The sequence below is a fragment of the Stylophora pistillata genome, chromosome 4 (genome assembly GCF_964205215.1).
Source record: "Stylophora pistillata chromosome 4, jaStyPist1.2, whole genome shotgun sequence".
Lineage (NCBI taxonomy): Eukaryota > Metazoa > Cnidaria > Anthozoa > Scleractinia > Pocilloporidae > Stylophora > Stylophora pistillata.
Window position 1 is genome coordinate 41,343,824 of NC_142522.1, and position 24,467 is coordinate 41,368,290.

Sequence of the window (24,467 nt, forward strand, 5' to 3'; positions counted from 1 at the left end):
CTCAGGTTATGCCATAACTATGAGAAAAAATATACTTGGGAAAAATACTGAGAACTCAATTGGATATGGATAGATAAGATTCACTAAATATCTCGTGATCAATTGAAATGAAACTATGAAAAAAAGATTGCCAAGAGAAGCTTTCTCAGAATTGTTAATGATTGGTAATTAAGCCGGACGTATTCTGACTCAGCTCTTCAGCTCTCAAGTTAGTGGCTTGAGTGAGTTTCGATACTAGATGAAATCTATAGATAAGTAGTAATCTACAGGACGTATGAACTTACCAGCATAATATGTCTAGACCCCTTTAAAGTGAACTTTACGCACTTATATCACTTCCCTAGCAATTATATCTAGGTAGTTGGCGTTGGTTTCGAGTTATTTTCTATGCATAGACATAGACACTCCTTCAAAATTTATTGACGCTTTTGTAAGTCAAGGAGCAAGGTTAGACGGGTCAGACATCGATAACAGCTCAGTTGTCATTCAGTACCCAAAAAGGTAAGATCCATTCCCAGTCGATGCACTGGACAGTAAAAACACCACAGAGGGAAGAATTAATTAAAAAGGAAGGAGGACAAGAAAACAGACTCCAAACGAAGACCTTGAAACCGAAAAATCTAGAATGACCTACCTCTTATATGCAAGAAACACTACAAGGGGCAACATTACCGTCTTGTCGTTTCCTCAAATTTTGTAACACTTGGTGTATTTATAATTGCGTATGGTGAAATTTTTTTTTTCCATGTCGTCAGGTGTTTTCTCTCAGAATGTCTGTATTCAAAACCAGGACACCGTCAGACACTCCGCGGTCACTTTTAAAAACAATTCTGATGCTTTGGTTCTTTACTTGCGTCACCGACGGAGATTCAGGAAATCCAGAAGGACTGGAATTCAAAACCCTACAATTTTGTGGTGAGACATATAAAATGATTTTAAAATTTTAACGTCATATCTTCACGCCTCATTCATAAGCAGAATATTTCAAATTAGTTGCAATGCTAAGTCACGGTAGCAGAAATCGAGCATTTCTAAGGTCATTCTCGCACGAGGACATCTACGTAATAGTTTCACACGACAGGAAGCTTGGGGTACGCGTAACTTAAACAAAAAAGTGCAGCTACTGTACAGGATTACCAAATCACATCAATTTAGAAATGATAAGTAGGGAGCATGCAACCTTCGAGTTACGGTTCACGCGGGAGGTTGCCAAGCAAGAGGTAAGCTTGAGGGTCACGCTCGGCTTTTGTCCCGCATGACTCTAGCCTCATGAGTGTTTAGCAAACTTTACGAGTGCATCCATAACTCAATGATTTCGAAAGCACGCTGCACGCTGCACGCTGCGCGCTGCACGCTTATCATTTCTTTTCTAGCACCAAGAATTAAAAACTCTTTCGTTTCACATAAAAATATGGCCAAATCTCAAAGCTCTTAATTAGCTGCTGGGCTCGTCAAAAAAGTTAGAGCTCGAGATTTGGTAGCTCATAGGAATAATCTTCTTCATCTCCGGAAAGATTATAAGATTTTCCCATATTATAACATTTCAAAAATTTATGATCAAGTTATAAATTTATTTTACTTGGTTTAAAATGTTCAGCTGAAGCTGCACTTGGTTAATGCAACTGCTTCAGCATGGTGACTCAGATCTGCAGACTGGTCTTAGTAGTCCATCTTCTACTAAGTAGAAGTAGTGCTTTAAGCGATAGAAGAAGTTAATGTGTCTCTTGCTGAGTATGCTACGTGGGCTTACACAAAACGATCTTTAAGATTGCACCAGTAAGCCCCAAGGTGCTAAAATAAGGTCTACTGACTTTAATCTAGAGCAACAAGGGGTAAAGTTGAAAAAAAAATGATGACAATGTAAATATTGCAATCAATAAAAAATGTCTTTGCTTAAGGTTAGGGTCCTGGGCTAAAGCTGACTAAAGTCTTTGTATGTATGTATGTATGTATGTATGTATGTATTGTATTGTATGAATTTACGATATTTAGACATGCCAGCCCAGTTCAGCTTGAAGCTGGTTTAAAGGGGGGCTGTACATCCCACCATCCCACCCCAGGGGAGGACATCCATCACACAGTAATCTCGTGTGTGGGAAATTAACGTCTCCTACCCCCAACCCTGCGGGAGACGGGACCTCCATTTATTCGTCCCTATCCGAGAAGACTAGAATATCTAACCATTTCTTGATGTTATAGAAAGGTAGCAAATTCTTCTCAATTACTTTAAGACCTTGATTGTTGGTCCGGCCGGGGCTCGAACCCTCGACCTCCCAATGCACTATCCATTGGGCTAACTGCGGCGGTTTATTATTTTATTATTTTCTTTTTATGATAGGTCCACATGACGATACTGCAAGAATCGAACTTTCTCCATGGCCTTTTATACCGTCTGGAAAAACATGGAACTTAACTTTGCAATTTACTCCTGGTAAGGTACCATGGTCATTCTCAACTGAAATCTGATAACATGTTATTTAGGGTTGGATTAATAATTTGTTCCAGGAGAGACACATAAATATTGAGCAAAAAAAGTGTAATTTTTGTATTATTATTATGTCATGAATGAGGTACAATCCTCTCAACTTTTCGAGGATTCCAAGCATTCATTAATTCATTCGACATTAACAAAATTCCCTACAGACGATACTGAGCTGACGAAAAAACAAAACAAAACAACACAAAACAAAAAACAACACCAAACGAAAAACAAAAGGAAAGATTAACCAGGTTTAACGGTCGCACTCATTATTTTGTTTCGTTCTGAAGATGACATTTAGTGAAATTGTAAGCTGTTATCTTTAATCCCGCTTGTTTTAACGCTTTTATTTAAGGTGATATAAATACGAGGTTTCTGTGGAAATCTTAATCAACATATTCACATCATTATTGTCATTATCATTGTCATTACTAGCATCATCAGCACCACGATCTTTATTTTAAACACGATTATCTTATAGCTATAAGCTTGTAAGGTCGTTTAACTGATCCAGCTTGCGATCAATTACCCAGAATGCAAAAGTTAAAGCTCTTAAATACATCTACTTATTCGTAATAAGTCACTCTCAATAGAAATTTTTCTTCCAACGACCAAGGTAAAAGAACGAAGCAAGGACCCTTAAACAAGTATCAGCAGTTACTACCGTTTTTCACGAAATGCATTCCTAAGAGTTTTGCCTGAAGTGATATCATGTTTCTTCCTATTAGCAGTCGACGTTTTTGCTGCGACCGCACACATTACAATCGTAGCGGAGCCAGGTGGACAAAAGTTACCTATTCTGTCAGATGACGTCTGTGGTCATTACCCACAGTTCTGCGGCTTGCCGGCTGGGGGTAAGTATGTCGTAAGGCATGAATTAATATTCAATTCATAAACTAAGCACACCTTAGCTTGTCGCGTTTAGATCTTACCTTTCTCTATTTCTAGCCACGAAGTGGCGAATAATTTATAACTTTCTCAGTCTTAGGAAGATTGAACCGTGACAGAAATGAGACATAAAACAAAAGACGTGATGCAAATATATTTAGAGAGAAATCTCGAAAAATCAGGTTTCCTCTCGAATGTTTATAACTAGGTCTTTTCAATTGCCTGTTAGTTTTGTAGTCACTCCAAGACTCTTTCATTAACATGGTGACTCAGAACTTAAAGTGAAGATACAAAGATTTTAAAAGAAAACACCACGACGTACTTAATGAGCTAATTGATGTCAGTTCCCAGATTAAAAAAGGGTGCCTTTTGGGTTCCTCCTAGAAAAGTTTCTTTGGACTTTTTCTGACAAGATGAGAGCAATTCCACCACAATTTAAGGTAATGTATCCTGATATGCATATTTATTATCCAACTGCAATAAGTAGAGTGCAAATATCCTGCGATATTGGCAAGTTGGTTATTTTGTATCACAAACCGGTTTAACCGGTTTAACCGGTCGGCTGCGCGCGCTACGCTTATCTACCTGCCTCGCCTTTCCCACTTTTAAGGACTGCGCATGAAATAAAGCATTTGGATAATAGACAACTTGTTAGACGTTTTAGTGTGTACAGTCGCTGAGTGTTTTCACTCATGATCATTGAGTTTTGATTCCCCCTGCGGGCTTGTCAAAATACGGCACAACTCGTAAAAATACATCAGCAATGCTACATACCAAAACATCTAATAAGACATATTTGCGTATGTATTCACAAATATACAAATACTATATTACATCGCTCGCAGCGTACGTGGGGAATGATGAAGCGAATCCTGTGTTCTGATTGGCTATCCAAGCGAGCAAGATGGGCCCATCTTGCACACTCGGGATTGCCTGCATTGATCCCGTGCATCAAAAAATAGAATTAGAACTAAATTCGTAATTCTTGGACAGTTTCGGCGAGGAAAGGTAAAAAGCGGCAAAAGATAGCCAAACGAAAGAAAACAGAAACGACTCTCGTGCGTTTGTTGTGCTACAAATACAGCTGGCTTTCTTTCCCGGCTCTCGAAGTAAACAAGTCATTAATCATTCTTAATATGGTTAATAAAGCGAAATAATTTTGCTATATAATAAATCTTTTATTAACCAAGCTTGTTCGGTCTAGATGGCTAGATATTAGCCGCGTTCTTTTTTCACATTTTATTTTTCGCATTTTTATGGACATCATTGCAGTAAAAGTTCAAGTAACCTACATCTTAAATACCTAGATGTTATATATATATATATATGTATATATATATATATATATATATATATATATATATAAGTAAACCAAACGATGAGCTCCCAGTAGAAGGATCCAATGAGGATACAGTGCTTCAATGTAAATTTTAAATAAGTGTAAAAGGATGAAACATGAAGCAAACTTCTAACCGTTTCAGCTTTAATGTGGCGACGTTTCGGCCTTCGGCCTTCTTCAGGTGGAACGTATTTACATAACAACTAAAAACTAAAAATCCTCTCAGTTTTTCTGGAACAGTTAGAAGTTTGCTTCATATTTCATCGTTTTACACTTAGTTATATATATAGGCTTCCCCTACCCTGTCACCTTGAAAAGTTTAATTTTCCGGGAGACCACGTCTTCGATCAGGTAATTCACATCTTTGATTGCCGTGTTGCCAGCATGGTTGTCCTGATAGTGTAGTGGTCATCATACCTGACTAGTAACAGGAGGTGTGCTATGCGTTTCACCGCTGTTGCGGCTCTTCAGGCATAGCAAAGTGTGTTTATTGACCTACTACGTCACAGATCTAATAGTAATTAAAATGGTTATTGTAATTCGAAGCACGCGCGAGCAATTAGCGTAATTTCAAATCATTGTTAGGACCTCTACTTAAACCACTATTGTGATGGAGCTTCCTAATAAAAGATTGTTATTATTATTATTATTATTATTATTATTATTAAGAAGGAGTTTATATTTAGAAATAAAAAATCTTTCCTTGTTCTTTCTCATGATCTCAGAAGGCCGAGAATCTTGTAAAACGGAAAGATAGTGAACTGAGGAGTCAATCCTTCAGCACATTCATCAATGTGTTTGCTGACTCCCAGCATACGTGTGTACGGGTCTCTAATTTGTTGTTTGTGGACTGTCACTCTATTTCTCAGGAAATCACCCGTTTCTTCTATATAATTATGTCCACATCCTGCACATGTTATTACGTAAATCAAATTTGTTTATGTGCAGTTCATCCAATGTTTTATCGGAAATGTTTCATTCGTGGCGAAGAAGGTGAATTCGTTACCCTGTTTTAAATAGGGGCATGTTCCGCAACGTTATGTTCCACAAATTTTAACTTCCGGATCAGTGTCCTTTTGCTTAGAGAAGTAGGAGTTTGTTGACATCCGTTTTAGGTTTCTGGGTTGTCGCTGACTGTAGATTACTTTAATCTTGCTCATAATGGATTTTAATGAGGAGTTTTCGTTCAACATTGGAAGTGTTTACCTGACCAACTGAAATACTTGCAGATTGTTGGGATTGTAAGTTGTTACCAGACAAAGGAGGTTATTTTCGGTACTTTGTTCTCTCACACTTCTTAACTCTTCCGTTGTCTGGGTGAGGGCCTTGTTTACACCGTAATCAATGATTTCAGCTGGATATTGTTTCCTCAGCTGGATTTTTTTGAGATCGTGGAGGCGGCGCCGTTTCCTTCTGTCCTGGTCCTCAACAGTGATACATACCCTCCATGCCAGGTTGTATGGTATGTTATTTTTGGTGTGTCTTGGATGGCTGGATGTATATGGGAGGTATTGGAATGGATCCGTCGGTTTATCATAAATATCGGTCGTTAGGCGAGTATTGTCTTTTCTTATCATCACATCAAGGAACGGGAGTTCTTTGCAGCTAGTTTCAGAAGTAAGTTGAATGCTGTCATCTAGGCTGTTTAAAAGTTCATGGAGCTCCTTTAATTTTTTCTCACCATAAGGCCAGTTTATATAACAGTCATCCAAGAATCCTCTCCAGTTTGTGTAAACATGATGGCTCGTTTCTTCTCCCATTTTTTCAGAGACCAGGCTGTATAATTCTTTCTCCAAATACCCGAGAACAAGGGTTGCATAACTGTGAGCCATTTTCGTTCCCATCGCGGTATCTTTCTTTTGAAGGAATATTCTATCATCAAAGGTGAAAGTATTATTCATCAATATTAAAAGGATTGAATCGATGATAAATTCTTTGCTGAAACGTGAGTTAAGGCTCCCTGGACAGGCGCGTAGCGTCCTTTACGCATATACGCACGTGCGTACTTGAAGTGACCAGAAAAATTTGAAAACAATGTTGTGTTTGCACCAAGTTTGCTCAAAATAAGGGCAAGACGCTTTGTTCTTTGCTTGTATTCACACAACTATTTCAAACAAGAAATAAAGAACGCAGTATTTTTCGCTCGGTTTACTTAGGTTTCTAGATGATATATGTACTTGTGCGTGGTTGAAAAAATGACCACGCTACGCGTCTGCTGGATATTTGGTTATCGAGTATTCCATGGCCTTTACGCCGAGTTCGTGGTTGTTTGTGTACAATGTTGTACTTTCCGGTACTGTCTTTGGTAAATAATTGAGGAAATCGATAGTGTCCCTCAGATAACTTCGGACTTGTGAAGTAAACGGCTTTATAAGGATGTCTGAGTCTACTCGTTGGACATCTAGGACCAGCTACTATGGGCCTGAATTTGAGATCTGCTTGCCTAAGAACTCTGATGTATGGTTTCGTTTGGACTTTAGCTTCCTGGCAAATGATCTCGCTTTTATGTATCTTTGGAAGGCAGTAGAAACCACTAGTTTTAAAATCAAAGTGGCAGAGTTAGTTCATCTCTTTCTCCGTTAGGTTGTGACTGTGATTACCTGCTAACTCCTTTATAAGTTTCATAACATTTTTGTCCTTGTTAGCGGAAATTTCCTCATATGTTCCTGAGCCATTCAGCATTTCGAGTATTTTATCGGCGTAGTATGTGCGGTCCATAACTGCGACTGCTCCTCCTTTGTCAGCCTCGAAGATAATTATTTCAGAGTCCCCTCTAAGTTCCTGTAGGGCAGTATGTTCCTCTTTGGTTAGATTGGAACGCTTGATGTCTCTCACTTATAATTCTTCGAGTGGAAATTTTGTGAGGAAATATATATAATTGTCTAGGGTAATGTTTCTGTTTCTAGGAGGGAAAAAGTTACTTTTATTTTTGGCCAGACTTTCATCGGTGTGTAAGGCGTCCGATTTATCTTCAAAAAATTCCTTTTTCCGTAACTTCGTGCAGAAGTTCTGTATATCTGGGCTAATTTCACACATGTCTTTTTTTCGGAGTCGGCGTAAACTTGAGACCCTTCGATAAAAGTTTGATCTGCCCTTTTCTAAGTTCTTTAGAGGACAGATTCACTATCCTTAAATTCCAGAAACAGTCCTCACTTGTCATTTCTCTAGACATCTCCGACGTCATGTTTGATTCGGATTGCTGTACCGGCCCTGCCCTAAAACAGGCCTCCGGTTGTAATTTGACCTACCGGTGTTCCTTCCATTATTATTGCTGACACGATTATTATTACGAATCCTGCGGTTGTTTCCAGTGTTGCGGTTAGAGTTCCTTTCCTGTGGTCGACTTCTTTGTTGACGGCTATTTTGAATTGAGTTTCGCAGTTGGCCCCTCTTTCTTCGTTGTTGCGGGACTCTGTTGCCACTATTTCGACAATTAGCGGTGTCTCTGTTCCTGTCATTTGTATTATTGAAGTATTGGTTGTTCTTTCTGGGGCGGCTTTCGTTTCGTCGTCTGTTTGGCGGTTGTCTCGCATTTCTGCGCTTTCTGTGTCTCTGAGCTTGATCTGTTGACGGGGTAGGTGCCGTGTCCTCCGAGGTGGCGATATTTTCTCCGTTGCACTCGAAATTCTCAAACCAGCTTTTCTTTACTTCCCACAGGTTGAGATTTTTCCTTTTGCTCTATACACTCATTCCTCCAAAGTTCTTGGAGTTGTTGACGAACGTAGCCAGAAGAGATTTCTTTTATCTCATTCAGCATTTCTCCGTCCTTCTTCGAATTATGTTTTATTGCGTTCTGCAACGTCTCTGCCTTCATCTTTTCCAATGAAAGTGCCTCTTTGATTTTTTTCTGCTCCTCTGGCTCGTTGGGGAACGTATCTGATTGGAATTTCTTCGGGATTATCGCATTGTCCCTAGAAAACCAATCAACATAAATGATAATAGTGTTCTCGTTTTTTAGCATGTTCCAAAAGGCTTGCTTTCTTTGGTTCAAATTATTACGCCATATCTTGGTCATGCTCCTCCGGATTCTAAAGGCCTTATTCTTAATCCAGATTTTATAAGTGTCATTTAGCAGAGTAACATTTGGGAGGTCTATCACTTGGCTATTTAATTCTTCCACTTGTGAAGTGAACCGTCCCAAACTGTTTAAAACTGTAATATCGTCGAATAATCCCCTCGACTTCGTCTCGGGGATTATTTGACAATATTCACCGAACCTGAGGCGGATAATTGTTTTAGTATAATTTCAGAGCTGAACAACAGAAATTTCTAAAATCATAACATTTTTGTAACATTTATTAACAATTTATTATAAAATTTTGTATAAACCGCGTGGAGCGGTTTATACAGCGTCATATAAGGAACCGCTCGACCGTCAGGGTACTGAAAAATCTTTGCTCAGCTCTGAAATTATACTTAATATATATATAAAGGAAGTATAAACTTCTGTGTCAAATGAAGATACTAAAACCAATGAAAAACGAAAGTCCTCTTTTTCTTTGCTTTTGCGCTACGCGTTTCACCGCTGTTGCGGCTCTTCAGGCATAGCTTAGTATTTTATTGTCATACGTTTTATACATGAGCTTCTGGCTCGGATGATAGGGGCAACCCCATCCTACGTTTTGACATTAATAAATTGATTGATTGATTGATTGATAGCAAATTGTGTTTATTGACTTATTACGTCACAGATCTAATTGTAATTACAATAATAATGGCTATTGTAATTCGAAGCACGCGCGAGCAATTAGCGTCATTTCAAATCATTAAGAACTTCCTCATATGTTCGTGAGCCATTCAGCATTTCGAGTATTTTATCGGCGTAGTATGTGCGGTCCATATCTACGACTGCTCCTCCTTTGTCAGCTTCGAAGATAACTACTTCAGAGTCCCCTCTAAGTTCCTGTAGGGCATTGTGTTCCTCTTTAGTTAGATTGGAACGCTTGATGTTGTTCACTTGTATTTATTCAAGTGGAAATTTTGTAAGGAAATCTATATCATTCAGTAGGGTAAATGTTCTTGTTTCTAAGGGCGCAAAAGTTACTTTTATTTTCCGCCAGACTTTCATCGGTGTCTCAGGCGTGCGATTCATCTTTTTGAAGATAAATCGGAGCAGTCGTAGTTATGGGTCACACATACTACGCCGATGAAATATTCGAAATGCTGAATGATTCACGAAGATAATGAGGAAGTTCTTAAGGATTTGAAATTACGCTAATTTCTCGCGCGTACTTCGAATTACAATAGCCATTATTATTGTAGTTACAATTAGATCTGTGACGCAATAAGTCAATAAACACACTTTGGTATGCCTGAAGAGCCGAAACAGCGGTGAAACGCATAGCACAAAAGCAAAGTTAAAGAGGACTTTCGTTTTTCATTTATTTTAGTATCTTACTTCGACACAGAAGTTTACAGTTTCTTTATATATATATTTTATTCTAGTTTTCCTCTGTCTCAGTCTGATTGTCTTTCTAAGTTCGTTTGTCATGCACTCCTCGTCCAATTCTTTCCAGTGAATGAGTGACCTATCTTACCAAATATAGCTTGCTTGATATCGCTTAAGTTATCTAGAGGATAGTGAATTAATTTTTGAGGGTCTCAATGGGGGTTCCCCCCCCCCCTCCCCCGCCCGTCGTAAAAAGGCTCAAAAAGTTGGGGGTTAGGCGTAATACTGTAATGTCGAGGGTTTCGAATAACCGGGAGGAAATATATAAACGATACAGTAGAACTCAACGATTTGATTCAACATGTCGAACCGAGCGAACACATGGTAAACAACGCTCAAATGAGCATGCGCTGACTTACATGAGTATTCATGAAATATAACAAAAACATTGAAAAATTTTAACCGCTAGCTGTAAAAGAAGTTAACCTTAAAAAGATGTTGTTAACAACAATGGAAAGCTGTTTTAAATTGTTATCTTTGAATAATATAAGCCCTAATGTTGAACCGTCAGCCGTAAAAGCTAACATCCCTATCATTAATATATTGATTTGTATAATTCTTGAATGAGACATTTATTGACAAAAATTGCAATTAAGCGAAAACGTATATTTTTTTTCTTCTTCTTCTCAAAAGTAGCAAGAGGGTAGAAAATAAAGCTCCTGATCCCGAGTCACGCACGAATTTAGGAAAAATCTACGCTTCACGTGTTCTGTAAACAGCTTTCCACCCGTCATAAAAAGACAACTTCAAATCTCACCTTAACTTGTCTTTCTATAAGATACACTCGTACTAATATTGGTCTTGATCACGCGTTAAAACTATATCTCCGTTGAAGTTAATCAAAAGACCAAATATGATCGAAAGGTTACAAAATGACTAGATTTTCTGGTTCTCTAAATTTGAAAAACTCATTCATACTCTCACTTTCTTTCTAAATATTTCAGGTTACGGCCAATATCGTATTAAAAATTTTCAACGAGGAGGGTGTCATGTTTCTTTGCGTTGAAGCGGCTGTCAGAGGACACACATCTTAATAAAAACTTCCTTTTGTCACTATATTGCTATTTTGATGTCGTCAACTATGCAAGCTGTTAACTAGTTATGGTACTAGTAACACTAGAAAGTTTTGTGCAAATCGTAATAAAGGATAAGGATTTAGAGGGGGAGGGTAGTTGTCAAAAGCTTTGCAGGGCTCAATTTGGGATTACAACACAAAGTGAAGTTAAGGGGTGTGCTTAGTTTTTAAATTATCAGGTTAGTGCAAAATTTTTTAGGCTCAGCAAGGCCAATGCCGTGTGGCTAGTCGCCCCAGGGTTCTGGAGTGCAATGAGAATGCTTGTCACGTGACTTATGGATGGTCAAACCCTAACCCTAACCCAAATCTAACCCTAACGCTAAATACTGGAAAAGGGTCGCAAGTAGCGTTAGTACAAACTGTTTTACTGAAAGAAATATAAAACCTAATGAAAACCTGGATTATCTCCGACTTTTCATTTGCTAAGTGGAGATTGTCCCATTTCTGATTCAGTCTCTGGGTAGATTTATGAATTCAATCTGCATAAACCTAGGATAAAATCAAAACAAGACTATAACACGAAGATAAGCAAAGAAATAAATCTGTTCTGTGTATCGCGATGTATCTGGATGAATAGCAAGGAAGTGATGATTTGTTAGAGGATGCAGGACACATTTCAGATTTAAACTATGTCCAAGTGCTTAGATTAGCTTACTGAAAAGTTAATTACGAACAATAGGGTTTTTACTCAATTAAATCATCTCCCGAATTTTTTAACCCTGAATACTCTTTATTTTTTTCACATTTCAAATTTTGTTCCTGTTGCCTCCCAAAAAATTTGAAGTATATATTTATCTCTCCCCCTCTCCCCCTCTCCCCCTCTCCCCCTCTCCCCCTCTCCCCTTCTCCCCCTCTCCCCCTCTCCCCTATCCCCTATCCCCCTCTCCCCCTCTCCCCCTCTCCCCCTCTCCCCCTCTCCCCTCTCCTCCTCTCCCCCTCTACCCTTCTCCTCCTTTCCACCCTCTCCCTCTCACCCCCTTACCCCCTATCCCCCTCACCCCCTCTGCCCCGTCTGCCCCTCTGCCCCCTCTGCCCCCTCTCCACCCTCTCCCCGTCTCATTTTTCTTTGTTTTTGTTTTTTTTAAGGGGTGTCATTAACCAGACCGAATGCTAAACATGTTAGTTTGTTTTCTAATAAGAAACTGAAAAACTACAATCAAACTGTCGAATGCATCTTTCTCTCGAAATTAAGTCTCATGATTATAAAATTTAATGGTACAAGTACAGTAGAAAAGCGTTCTTTATCATGAAAATTCACCTACTTAGCGTTTGCAATTATGTGATTTAACAACTCACCTCTTTCAAGAGTTGAACGCTCTCTATAACACGTTTTAAAATATCCTGAGAGTCTGGCCGCGCCGTATATCTGTCGACTTAAGGAATGGGAAGAAAAAACACTTCCTGTCACTTTGATTAAATTTAGGATCCATCATTCGTGATGATTAAGATCGAAAGCAGATTCAACAGCTGCATGTATTTGGTACATTTTTACGTTGTTCATTACAGATGTAACACGCGTTTACTCCGTTTAAGCTTTTGATAAAGAATATTCGAGTAATCTTTGATGTCTTGTTGCTGGTATTTGCAATTAGGCATGGTTAATGGGTGTTGGATTTCAGTCCCTAGGTATTGTTTGCGGTTTCAGGTACTCTCGAGCTCTTAAGTCTATATTCTGCTACTCCACTTATATTATGATGAATAATTACATGTCGTAACTAACACCTCTTAATTAATCTGTTTCAGAAACTGGTTAGTTGTGAGGTCACTCCCTGTTCATTCCTAAGTCGCTGGTCATTGCTTTTCTAGTTTGGTTTTCGCTGCAATGATTTAAAATCATGTTTGGTTTCGAGCCATTATGAAATGACTGAAATGATACTTGGACGATAAGATAAGATAAAAAGATGAAAACTTTTATAACGTGTCAGGTAAATCTAGTTTACATTTACGTAAACTAATTGTGGACACCTAACTAATAGTGAATTAAAAATTAAGAATTATGATTTAAATCCTAAATCCTATAAGTCCCTCGCCATGAGCGATGAAGCGATCTTCGCTCGACAATATTTGGTAAAAGCACGGTGGTTACGATTATTTTTAGACTAGGACGGATTCATGGGGAAAAGGTTAGGAGAAATCGATATTTTGAATAGATATGCACCGGACCGCTCTTGGAGAGACTGTGTTTTACATGAAATTCCGCAAGATATCGGTATCAGCCCACATGGATGAGAATGTGATTGCAATCTAACCGCGACGAGAAATTAAAAATAACCAAATCTCAACCGCAGTCGCGACTTCTTTCTCTAAAAGCTCTCTCGTATGCCTTTCCAAGTTGAAATCTAATCGAGTCCAGCCCATAAATCGCACTTATGGTTGTGTTAACTTTTACAGCAAGATATTGGGAAAAGACCAAAAAGGTTCGACTGATAACGAGTCCAAGGAGAATAAATTACACCAAAATATATGAAATTTGTTGGGGTTGAAAACAAAAAAAAAAAGACAGCTCTAGAGTTTGTATCATAGTTCGAAAACTGAGAAAACATCTTCAGATGACCAATTATTAAGGGTAAAAAGTGATGTTCAAAGGCTTCACTTGAGGGTGATACCATTATCAGACGATGACCTGGACTGACGGCTTCAATGAACTCTTATGTTTTTTATTCCAGCTGTCGAGATTTTTTACCCCGCGATAGTTTTAAAAACCATCTTTAAAAGGAAAGGGGGAGGGGGCAGATTGGAAGAAGGGGTAATCGGAGGGTTTTGATTATGTCTCGATAAAATTTACTTGATCTCCCTGTAACATTCTTATGATCCCTCCCTCATCAGCAGCTAATTGGCGGTCAATTTTATAGAGTTCCTCCCTGCTGTCGACGACTATTCCTCTTACCCCGTTCCCCCTTAAAATAGTGTGGAATGGCTATTGTTACTCATTGGTAATGAAGTTCAGTGTGGTCACTTTTAACCATCCTAAGAGGGGAATTTGAAATATCGCCACACTAATAAACAGCTGAATAAGAAGAATGGTTCACGCTTCCTAAAATAAACCGAGAAAAGAGCTTCAGCTTTCTTTAATTTATTGCAAGTGGAAAGGTTTAGCTCACTAACGGCCCCAACGGTTATAAAAAAAAAGGCCAAAATAATGTCTATTCTTAAATCGGATTTTCATTACTTATTTTGATAAGTGAAATTCACTCTATTCTAAAAATTATCCATTAACAATAACTTTAGCTCGTTTGCAATTGAGCTTAGGACTCTATGGTATAAATTCGAATGAGACAAAAGCAAAAAAATTAACTCTTCATCTCACAGCGCCTTTCTTCACCCAAGAGAGGGGAGGGGGGTAACCCTGCGATTGACTGGCATTCCATCCAGGGGGGGAATACAAGTACTCCTAGTCGCTACTGCGGACTAACTGTTATAGCCGCTTTAGCTTCGTATGCTAATGGTATTGCTAGGTATTTAAATTTAAGGAACAGGTAACGAGTTCATAATAGCTTCATACTAGAAAGTTTGATGGCCTCAAGGGTCCTCGTGTCTCTTTTTTCAGCGATGATAAAATAAAATGAAATATGAAAAATTTACTGGAAATTGGGGGGAAGAGGCCATATTCAAATAAGTTTCTTTTGATTGATCTTAATCTGCTGATGCAGTCCGGCCAAAGTCCCCCGAAAAGTGTTGCGATGTGCATTTGATCATATCCAAATGCTAATTTGCGCACTATAAATATTATTAAATCATTACCATTTAAAAAAAATTGGAGAAGGGAACATCTTTTCAATTAAGAAGAACATTTTGGAAAATTATTTAATTTACGACCGACACCTCGAGTGCAACTAAAATCAGTTTTCGTCGGAAAGCAGGAAATGTGTCTTGTTTGATCCCCATAGAAAATCTTTCATTAAATGTTTTGTGCGTTGACGGGTTTTCATCTCTTTCCTTCAGAAAATCTTCAAATACCGGTATATCTATAACTGATAAGGTCGTGCCTCCTTCACCATAGGCTTGCTTATACTGATTAACTTCACCATAGGCTTGCTTATACTGATTAACTTCACCATAGGCTTGCTTATACTGATTAACTTCACCATAGGCTTGCTTATACTGATTAACTTATTATTAACTGATTAACTTGCTTATACTGATTTAACCGCCTCCCAGTTAGCTCAATGGATAGAGCGCTGGACTGTTGTGCGGGAGGTCGAGGGTTCGAGCCCCGGCCAGACCAACACTCAGGGTCTTAAAATAATTGAGAAGAATTTGCTACCTTTCTATAACATCAAGAAATGGTTAGATATTCTAGTCTTCTCGGATAGGGACGAATAAATGGAGGTCCCGTCTCCTGCAGGGTTGGGGTAGGAGACGTTAATTTCCCACACACGAGATTACTGTGTGATGGATGTCCTCCCCTGGGGTGGGATGGGTGGGATATAGGGCGCACTTAATTTGGAGCCTCGCTCTGTTGTGCGACCCTCACCACACTCTGGTGAAAGTGATTAAATAACTTCACCATAGGCTTGCTTATACTGATTAACTTCACCATAGGCTTGCTTATACTGATTAACTTCACCATAGGCTTGCTTATACTGATTAACTTCACCATAGGCTTGCTTATACTGATTAACTTTAAAGGCTGACCCATGGTCACGGTTATTACTCCTCGTCATCAGATTGCTCATCTGTCAGTGGCACCATCATTTCCAATCTCTGGTGCCTCTTACATCGGTAAGCAGCTTTCAGATGAAGAAGACCTTTGACTGAAAAACAAAACAAAACAATTTTAAAGAAACTTTGTAAGGTCTACTGTCTTTGTGAAACGAGTCCCTTGAGTTTTTCCTTTCAATAGGAAATTCACACTTGACAGTTTATCTCTTCTCGTAAGGGAAATTGTTTTTATACAGGGCTAACCTCACGATTTTCCCTTTTCAGGATGTATTTTTTACATCTGCGTTCTAGCTTCCTGAATAAATGTTATGTTATGTTATGTTATGTTAAAAGACAAATTTGCTTTTCCAAGAACACAGCAGACACAATGATTTATACTAGGTGCCTCTCTATAGCTAATTAGACCTGGTGCTCTCAATTTTTCTTCGACTCTCAAGTGCTGCACAATCACGAATAAATTCCAAAGAGATCTTTTTTGTAGAACAATGCCGCTTTTGTTGAATACTGATGTAGAATTTAAATTTTAGCTGTATGCGGTAGTTATATTATCACCGTCAAGGTAAAGACACTGTTTGAATACCCCATCAGCAATTTGTAATGCTGAAGGGTGTAAGATACTTACCAACCACCATGATCAGCACAGCACTGTTAAGAATCAGGAACATCACGTTTATAAAAGTAGAACTGTTTCCTCCAACGCTGTCTTTGACGGCTGGCTGCGAGTAAATTGCACCAAGACAGACATTAAAAAATATTACCCAAAGCACCAATGTTTGTAGTCGATCTTCAAACTTGTCTTTTATCGGTCGAAAGATGGTGTATACAATTCCTGACGCACCTGCCGCCATCACAGCAAAGCCAATTTGAGAATCGCTTTCGGAGTCAAAGAGAAGAATGACTGAACTAAAGATCAGCTTCCGGTACATCTCAGCTATCTCCCAGAACCAATACTTGTCCTTATAGTTTTCATAGAACACTTTCAAGCCAAAGGCAATCTGTTTATGCTCTTGTGAGTTAGCTCGATATTTCCAAATTAGTGCCAGCAGCAGTATTGGGAAGGCGATAGGATAGAGAGCAAACCCAGCAGCTATGTGCCAAAAGTCGGCGTATCGGGAAGTAAAACAACGAATGGAATAGTCGGCCTTCAGAAAAGAACTACAATCGCTGTCATCGTTGGCGAAGCACACGTTCACACAGACTCCAGGCAAGGGAAGAATGTTTATAATCTTCATGCTCGTCATTGGGTAGGATAACAAGAGGAATAGAAAGATGTTTCGGTAGCAGGATTTCTTCAACTGGGCGACTTTCTCTTTTTTTGAATTTTCCATCGTATAACCCGTGCGATTCTCCATTCTTTGCGGTGCGTTTTCTTCAGTGGAATAGAACATACTATCTGAGTTGTTTTGCAATGTGAAGTTCTCTATTAGCTCCGCAGAGTTCTCCCTCCTGTTGACGAGCTGCTTCTTTACGAAAAGGTAAAGCAGTATCAAATATATTACGGAAATGTTGATAGAAATAGCGAGGACAAACTGAATGAATGGATCAAGGCGGAGAACAGGGTGAATGCAACTCAGTGGGGCAAACTGCAAAATGTTTCCTTCAACAAAGTTCAAGTATTTTGTCATAGAAAGGAGTATCACTGGCCACTGGACTTGCAGCAATGCCGAGAAAATGCCAGCGAGAACTTGATAGAATCCAATAACGATCTTGATGCAGGACATAACGACATCTGCAACAGTACGATTGTCTTCTGCGCGTCTTGAGTCGCCCCAGAAAACAATGACAAACAGCAGGACAAAAAGAAAAATGATCACACAACATGAAATAATTGAAACTAACATCTTGGGACAGCGTAAGCAGCTGTTGAATCTGTGATAGTAGTGTGAAGAACATGTGGCGTAGAGGATACCCTGGTATCCTGTATTGCATGTTGAGTTAATTCCCCCTTTACACGAGTTTGGATAGGGGCACTTTGCAGGCTTTGGCAACGGTCCTTCGAAAGTGGAAAAGGCCTTGTCATAACTAACATCTTGGGTGTGGATGTTGATGACAAATTTGGTGTAATATTCCTTTCTTTCAGTGCTATTCCATTTCCAAAAATAGTTTGGCGCTAAGATTGCGGTGTCATTCTCACAGACAATTCCATAGCTTGGACAGGCTGTGCAAGGCCCAAAACGATCCACGCGGAAGAAATTATTGAGACAGTTACATGCACGATATCCAGCGAACTCGTCAGTACGGGTACCTGTTTGATGAAAAGACAAAGGTTTATTCGTTTATCCGTTAATGACGGTGATGAAGTACAACGGATTTTTTCGCAAATCGCGTAAATAACAATGTGAAGGAAATAATTATTTTGCTTACTTTGAGATCGCTATTGTTTGACAATAAGCTTTGCTATGTGTAACTGTATAGTGCCATGCTATGTATAAAGGTTGGTAAATTGCAAAGTGAAATTTGTGTGATTATGTTTTACATTCATTAAGTAACTTCTGAGATTCATTTGAGAGATAAAAAACAAGGTCAAGAAAGTAATTTTTCACCGTTTCTTTTTTCTTTTGACTTGCGTGACGGACTTCGCCGAATATGAGGGATTATTCGCATTCTATGGCTATAGCTATTTTTCCTATTAATAAAAAAGCTTTGAAATCATTTGATCGTAAGGGGCTGGTAACTATTTATCGTCTGGGGTGTCAGAGGATTTTGGTTGTGTCACAAGAAGATTTACCTGAGTCTCCCCCCACCCCTCCCCCGCCAGTCTCTCAAAGATTTCCCATCACTGATAGTCAATATCCTTTAGTTCCCGCTTTCTACTCCTCTAGCTTCGACTGACCCCTCTCCTATTCCCCCCTTCCCTCCCCCTCAATCTCCTGATCCCCCGAGCGATCAATAATGACTGGTCCTTAATAATTCATGGATATCCTTCTTTAAACTTCAGTGTATCGAACATCCCTGATCTTAAAAGCACTCATTTTGGTTCTTCATATGGTTTTTAAATGTTAAGCTACTCGACTTAGCATAAACGATTCCGGAATAACAGTTTAATTCAAAGGTAATCGTTATCTACCAAGTCTCTTACCATACGGGCATGCACGGCAATCAGTTGCACTTTTTCCAGGATAGTGCTTCTCAGGGACATAAGTACCCGTGCTGCAATTCTTACAGTCGGTCTGACCCATTTCATCTTGATAAAAGCCTCCTGAAAAGAAATCGTTGCATTTGATCTAACTTTAGACCGAAATTCCAAATTTTAATTGTTGCGAAGTGCCATCTACGCAAAGACCGTTCAAATTTAAAGGTTGGCACACACGAGGGGACTAGTCCCTGCGACTAGTCTCAGCGACCAGTTTCATGTGACTAGTCCCTTCGTGTGAACTACACATTTCTGTGGTCGCAGGGACCAAAATTTGGTCCCTGCGACTGGTCGCACGAATTCAAACTTGTTTGAATTCGTGCGACCAGTCGCAGGGACTTGTCGCATGAAACAAATGTTTGTCCCCTCGTGTGAACTGTTTGTGCGACCAGTCCCTGCGACTAAACGGTAAATAAGCCAATCACGGGTCAGTATGATGCGTGACTTCCGGTATTTGTAAACATTGCAGTCTCTATGAATTTTCCCTGAATTCTAGATTTCTACAACTGAAGAATAAAAAACTATTTCTAGTTTTGTAAACATATACAGATGTCTTGGAGCCGTTTTGATGGAATTTTTACCCTATTTGACTCTGTGTCTGTTAAAAATAAATAAATAAATAAATAAAAAACGGAACGTAAAAACATGAATAATTCGACTGAATAAGTGTAGTTCATTTGCGTTGATGTTTAATAGTGCTACAATGAAAAGTTGCCAAATTTTCATTGTTTTCGTATAACGCCCCAGACTAAGAAACATCTTTTGCCTCTTAATTTTCCTATGTTCTTGTGCAATTGAGTGCTCTCGTGTGAACACCTTAAGGGAATAGTCCCTGCTACCGGTCCCCTCGTGTAAACCCTTCAAAGACTTGTCGCCGGGACTAGTCGCACGGACTAGTCGCAGGGACTAGTCCCCTCGTGTGTGCCGACCTTAATGTCAAATCGTTCTCGATTATTATATAAATGAAAAGTGCATGGTTATACCTTTGGGACAATTTAAACAAGAGCGGATGGTGCCACGGGTGCCTGCTGAACAAAAACTGCATTTGTAACATTTTGCATTGGGCTTGAGTTTGGTTGTCTGACTGCACTTTGAGCCAAGTAGTCCTCCGCCAAACACAGCTTCTCCCGCTCTACCACCGCAAAGTGAATACGTTAAAGGTGATGGAGCGCATTGACTGCAGAATAAACAACGAAATGATAAAAAACGAGACTCACTTGATAGATAAGCCTGCGACGGACATGCTCTAGTATTCATTCATTCATTCATTTATCTTTTCGTTAGACGTCAGTGCGGTACTTGCATCGTAGAATGCTCCATCTGTATATAAATCTAAATTTTTCTTTTCGCCATAATACTCTTCTTTTCGCCATATGATCCATACGGCTCTGCACGCGCTTTATTAAGACTTTCATTTATAAATCCTCGACCTAGGAATCTACGCAATGACGTGAGCAGGGCCAGAAAACCCGGATTGCAATAAGTCACTCACATTAAAGGGCCGTGTGCCTCTGGGAGGATTTTACGAAGACTTTTACACGAAATAAGCCTGCAAAAAATAAAACAATGGAAGATTCAAATCTTCAGATGATATTTACCCTTACTCACACAGAGCACCATCGGCCCAGCAGAGAAATTCCCAGTAATTAAAACGGGGAAATATAAACTAGTTTAAAGGCTGGCTTTCAACCTTGGCAAACTTGGCTAATTACAACCTGGTTACAAAGGAAAACCTAGTTCGAGCACATATGTCAGGAAAGCGAAAGATTTTTTAAAATGTCTTAATTTTGCTGAGCCACGAATGTGACATCTAGGAATTGCGATTATCAGGGTTTTCGAGATTGAGATACTTTCAGGTACTCAACTTTTTATGTTCATCATCTTCATCCAAAAGCTGAAGCCCGATGAAAAAAGACCAATTAATCATGTAGCGCTGGTAGAAACTGAGTGATGCATGTACTCACAGTTGGACGTTGGTGGGTACTCCTTTAAACGTCCCATTTTGAAGTGACTCAATGGGGTTCGAAAACAGTGTCCTACGAAGGAGCCAAAAGGTAAGAAAGCCAATTTAACAGCCTATCATAAGCACAGGTAACCCATGCGTCAGTGGGTTTCATGCCGTGACTATGATTAATGTATAGCTGGAAAAAAACTTGCGAAGCCTTGTAAATTAGATCATTTAAACTGATAAACAACTCACAATATTTCCAGGTTCTTGAGGTAATTAAAAGCGCTATCAGGGATTCGCTTTATTCTGTTTCCATGAAGGAACCTTCGTATAGGGAGTCAGAGAGACAATAAAGTAACAGTTATTAAAAATTAAGGCGCATTCAGTTTGATCTCTTACTTTCAGTTAGCACCAAAGCCGTGCAACTTCCCCAACAGTCAAGCTCGCTCTTTTTTGGATTTAGAACTAAAACAGCTTTTAACGATTCAAGGCTGGTTTCGATCTAAAATCACTTTAAATTAATGGTAATCAGGGGATTCGTAGTCCCTTCTGTTAGCATAAATACCCTTTGTTAGATGTTGTCTACTTACAAGTAGTTTAAACTCGTCAGATTCTGGAATGCTTTCTCAGGAATAAGCTCCAACTTGTTATTTGACACGTCTCTAAGGAGAAAAAAATGTAACTCCATCCTCTCACCTATTCTAATGGTTGCCTCTTATGTTACTGTGTGATATGTGATACCAAAACTATTCTACGCCTCATACAATCGGACAACAATGTACAATTAAGCTTGCTGCTTTTAGGATTTAAAATTAAAACCACTTTTGATAAATCAAGGCTAGTTTCCATGGAAAGTCACTCTAAATTAATGGCAATCTATAGATTCGTATTTCCCTCTACTAGTATAAATATTTAAGAATAAACACTAGCGAGAAAAAAACGTTTCGATGACTCCATGTCATCATTCTCAAGTGAGAAGAGAATAAAAATGAATAGTTAATTTATACCGTACGAAGGTGGCAAACGTAAAAAGTTTAAAATATTTAAAATATTTAAATAAATAATTGCGCGTGTTGAGTTCATAAATGTAAACTATTAAATAAATAGTTTCGCGCGTATGGAATCCGATTGTTTGTTCAAAGAGGGCTTCATCTTCTTTATGAAAAGCATTTCATGAACTAAACAGTCCAGTTTCCCGGTGCACTTTTTAAGTACGTTGAAATGCTTGGTCAGGTCGCCGATGGTTTGTAGGCCGTGGTCGTTCTTTAGATGTTTGCCGATGGCCGAATTACGGTGCTCATTAATACGTTGATGTAAATGCCGGCTGGTGTACCCAACGTACTCTGCATCACACAGATCACATTTATAATTATATACAACGCATTGTTGGCTAACTATAGGAGGTTTAGGCTCACGAACTCTGAGATCTTCACAGATTTTGCGACTCTTGAACACGGGATGAAGGGTGTGATCGATTTTGTTGCCTAGATCTGATAATTGCCTTTTCACTGCGTCAGCTGACTTTTGATCTTTAAAAGGCAAAACCACTCGGTGAACAGCATTTTCGTTGACGGATAATTGAGCTTGCACTCCAGGGTTTTCCGACCTAACTGAGGTGACAAAGTGAGAGATGGTGGAATTGATGAGGTGGTCGGGATACTTGAGGTTTGTAAACATCATCTTTAGATGATCACATTCAGATTTGAAGGACTCCCATGTGGACGACAGGCGGAATGCACGATTCAACATGGTCTTAAGTAGTGATTTCTTGTACCTTTTATCGACGTGGCTCTGGTGATGAAGCAATAGGCCTGTGTTTGTTGGTTTCCGATAAACACTAGTTTCTAGTTTACAGCCTTTCTTGAGCACTTCCATACCGACAAAAGGTAACTTGTTTCCAGATGCTAGCTCCATGGTGAAGTGTATGGACGGATGGCAGTTATTTAGCGTTGATAATAAATATTCTGCCGCTGGTACACTTGTGACAATAGCAAACGTGTCATCCACGTACCTTCTGTAAAATTCAGGGAGCTTGTTGTTTTGATCTAGTTTCTCTTCGATAGAACAGAGAAATGCGTTTGCCATAAGTGGGCCCAATGGAGAACCCATGGCCACACCGTCGGTCTGCTCGTAAAGATTGCCATCAAATTGGAATAGTTGATTCATAGTTGCAACTTCTAGAAGTTGAAACAACTGGTTTAATACTACACACGACCTCAGCATTACAAAGCCTGAACTGGTTCAACTTCTAGAAGTTGCAACTATGAATCAACTATTCCAATTTGATGGCAATCTTTACGAGCAGACCGACGGTGTGGCCATGGGTTCTCCATTGGGCCCACTTATGGCAAACGCATTTCTCTGTTCTATCGAAGAGAAACTAGATCAAAACAACAAGCTCCCTGAATTTTACAGAAGGTACGTGGATGACACGTTTGCTATTGTCACAAGTGTACCAGCGGCAGAATATTTATTATCAACGCTAAATAACTGCCATCCGTCCATACACTTCACCATGGAGCTAGCATCTGGAAACAAGTTACCTTTTGTCGGTATGGAAGTGCTCAAGAAAGGCTGTAAACTAGAAACTAGTGTTTATCGGAAACCAACAAACACAGGCCTATTGCTTCATCACCAGAGCCACGTCGATAAAAGGTACAAGAAATCACTACTTAAGACCATGTTGAATCGTGCATTCCGCCTGTCGTCCACATGGGAGTCCTTCAAATCTGAATGTGATCATCTAAAGATGATGTTTACAAACCTCAAGTATCCCGACCACCTCATCAATTCCACCATCTCTCACTTTGTCACCTCAGTTAGGTCGGAAAACCCTGGAGTGCAAGCTCAATTATCCGTCAACGAAAATGCTGTTCACCGAGTGGTTTTGCCTTTTAAAGATCAAAAGTCAGCTGACGCAGTGAAAAGGCAATTATCAGATCTAGGCAACAAAATCGATCACACCCTTCATCCCGTGTTCAAGAGTCGCAAAATCTGTGAAGATCTCAGAGTTCGTGAGCCTAAACCTCCTATAGTTAGCCAACAATGCGTTGTATATAATTATAAATGTGATCTGTGTGATGCAGAGTACGTTGGGTACACCAGCCGGCATTTACATCAACGTATTAATGAGCACCGTAATTCGGCCATCGGCAAACATCTAAAGAACGACCACGGCCTACAAACCATCGGCGACCTGACCAAGCATTTCAACGTACTTAAAAAGTGCACCGGGAAACTGGACTGTTTAGTTCATGAAATGCTTTTCATAAAGAAGATGAAGCCCTCTTTGAACAAACAATCGGATTCCATACGCGCGAAACTATTTATTTAATAGTTTACATTTATGAACTCAACACGCGCAATTATTTATTTAAATATTTTAAATATTTTAAACTTTTTACGTTTGCCACCTTCGTACGGTATAAATTAACTATTCATTTTTATTCTCTTCTCACTTGAGAATGATGACATGGAGTCATCGAAACGTTTTT

General features: G+C 39.2%; 4 protein-coding genes across 4 annotated transcripts; 2 read left to right on the forward strand and 2 right to left on the reverse strand.

The window, feature by feature from the left end:
* The first annotated feature begins 221 nt into the window (after positions 1-221).
* Positions 222-12,027, forward strand: LOC148733779 (uncharacterized). The gene is made up of 5 exons (XM_088758136.1): positions 222-915; positions 2,339-2,431; positions 3,208-3,333; positions 3,752-3,807; positions 11,100-12,027. The coding sequence occupies exons 1-5, from the start codon at positions 771-773 to the stop codon at positions 11,187-11,189; spliced, it is 510 nt and encodes a 169-aa protein (XP_088614262.1). The 5' UTR covers positions 222-770; the 3' UTR covers positions 11,190-12,027.
* Positions 12,028-14,287: 2,260 nt separating this feature from the next.
* Positions 14,288-21,676, reverse strand: LOC148733780 (putative leucine-rich repeat-containing protein DDB_G0281931). The gene is made up of 8 exons (XM_088758182.1): positions 21,564-21,676; positions 21,226-21,297; positions 20,990-21,061; positions 20,518-20,574; positions 20,009-20,202; positions 18,972-19,091; positions 16,515-18,137; positions 14,288-15,984 (listed from the first exon to the last, which is right to left on the reverse strand). The coding sequence occupies exons 1-8, from the start codon at positions 21,659-21,661 to the stop codon at positions 15,881-15,883; spliced, it is 2,340 nt and encodes a 779-aa protein (XP_088614308.1). The 5' UTR covers positions 21,662-21,676; the 3' UTR covers positions 14,288-15,880.
* Positions 21,677-21,919: 243 nt separating this feature from the next.
* LOC148733781 (uncharacterized) lies at positions 21,920-23,142 on the reverse strand. Its single transcript, XM_088758183.1, has one exon. The coding sequence runs from the start codon at positions 23,137-23,139 to the stop codon at positions 22,069-22,071; it is 1,071 nt and encodes a 356-aa protein (XP_088614309.1). The 5' UTR covers positions 23,140-23,142; the 3' UTR covers positions 21,920-22,068.
* Positions 23,143-23,167: 25 nt separating this feature from the next.
* LOC148733782 (uncharacterized) lies at positions 23,168-24,445 on the forward strand. The gene has a single exon (XM_088758184.1). It carries the CDS (start codon positions 23,237-23,239, stop codon positions 24,305-24,307), a length of 1,071 nt encoding a protein of 356 aa, XP_088614310.1. The 5' UTR covers positions 23,168-23,236; the 3' UTR covers positions 24,308-24,445.
* Positions 24,446-24,467: the final 22 nt, after the last annotated feature.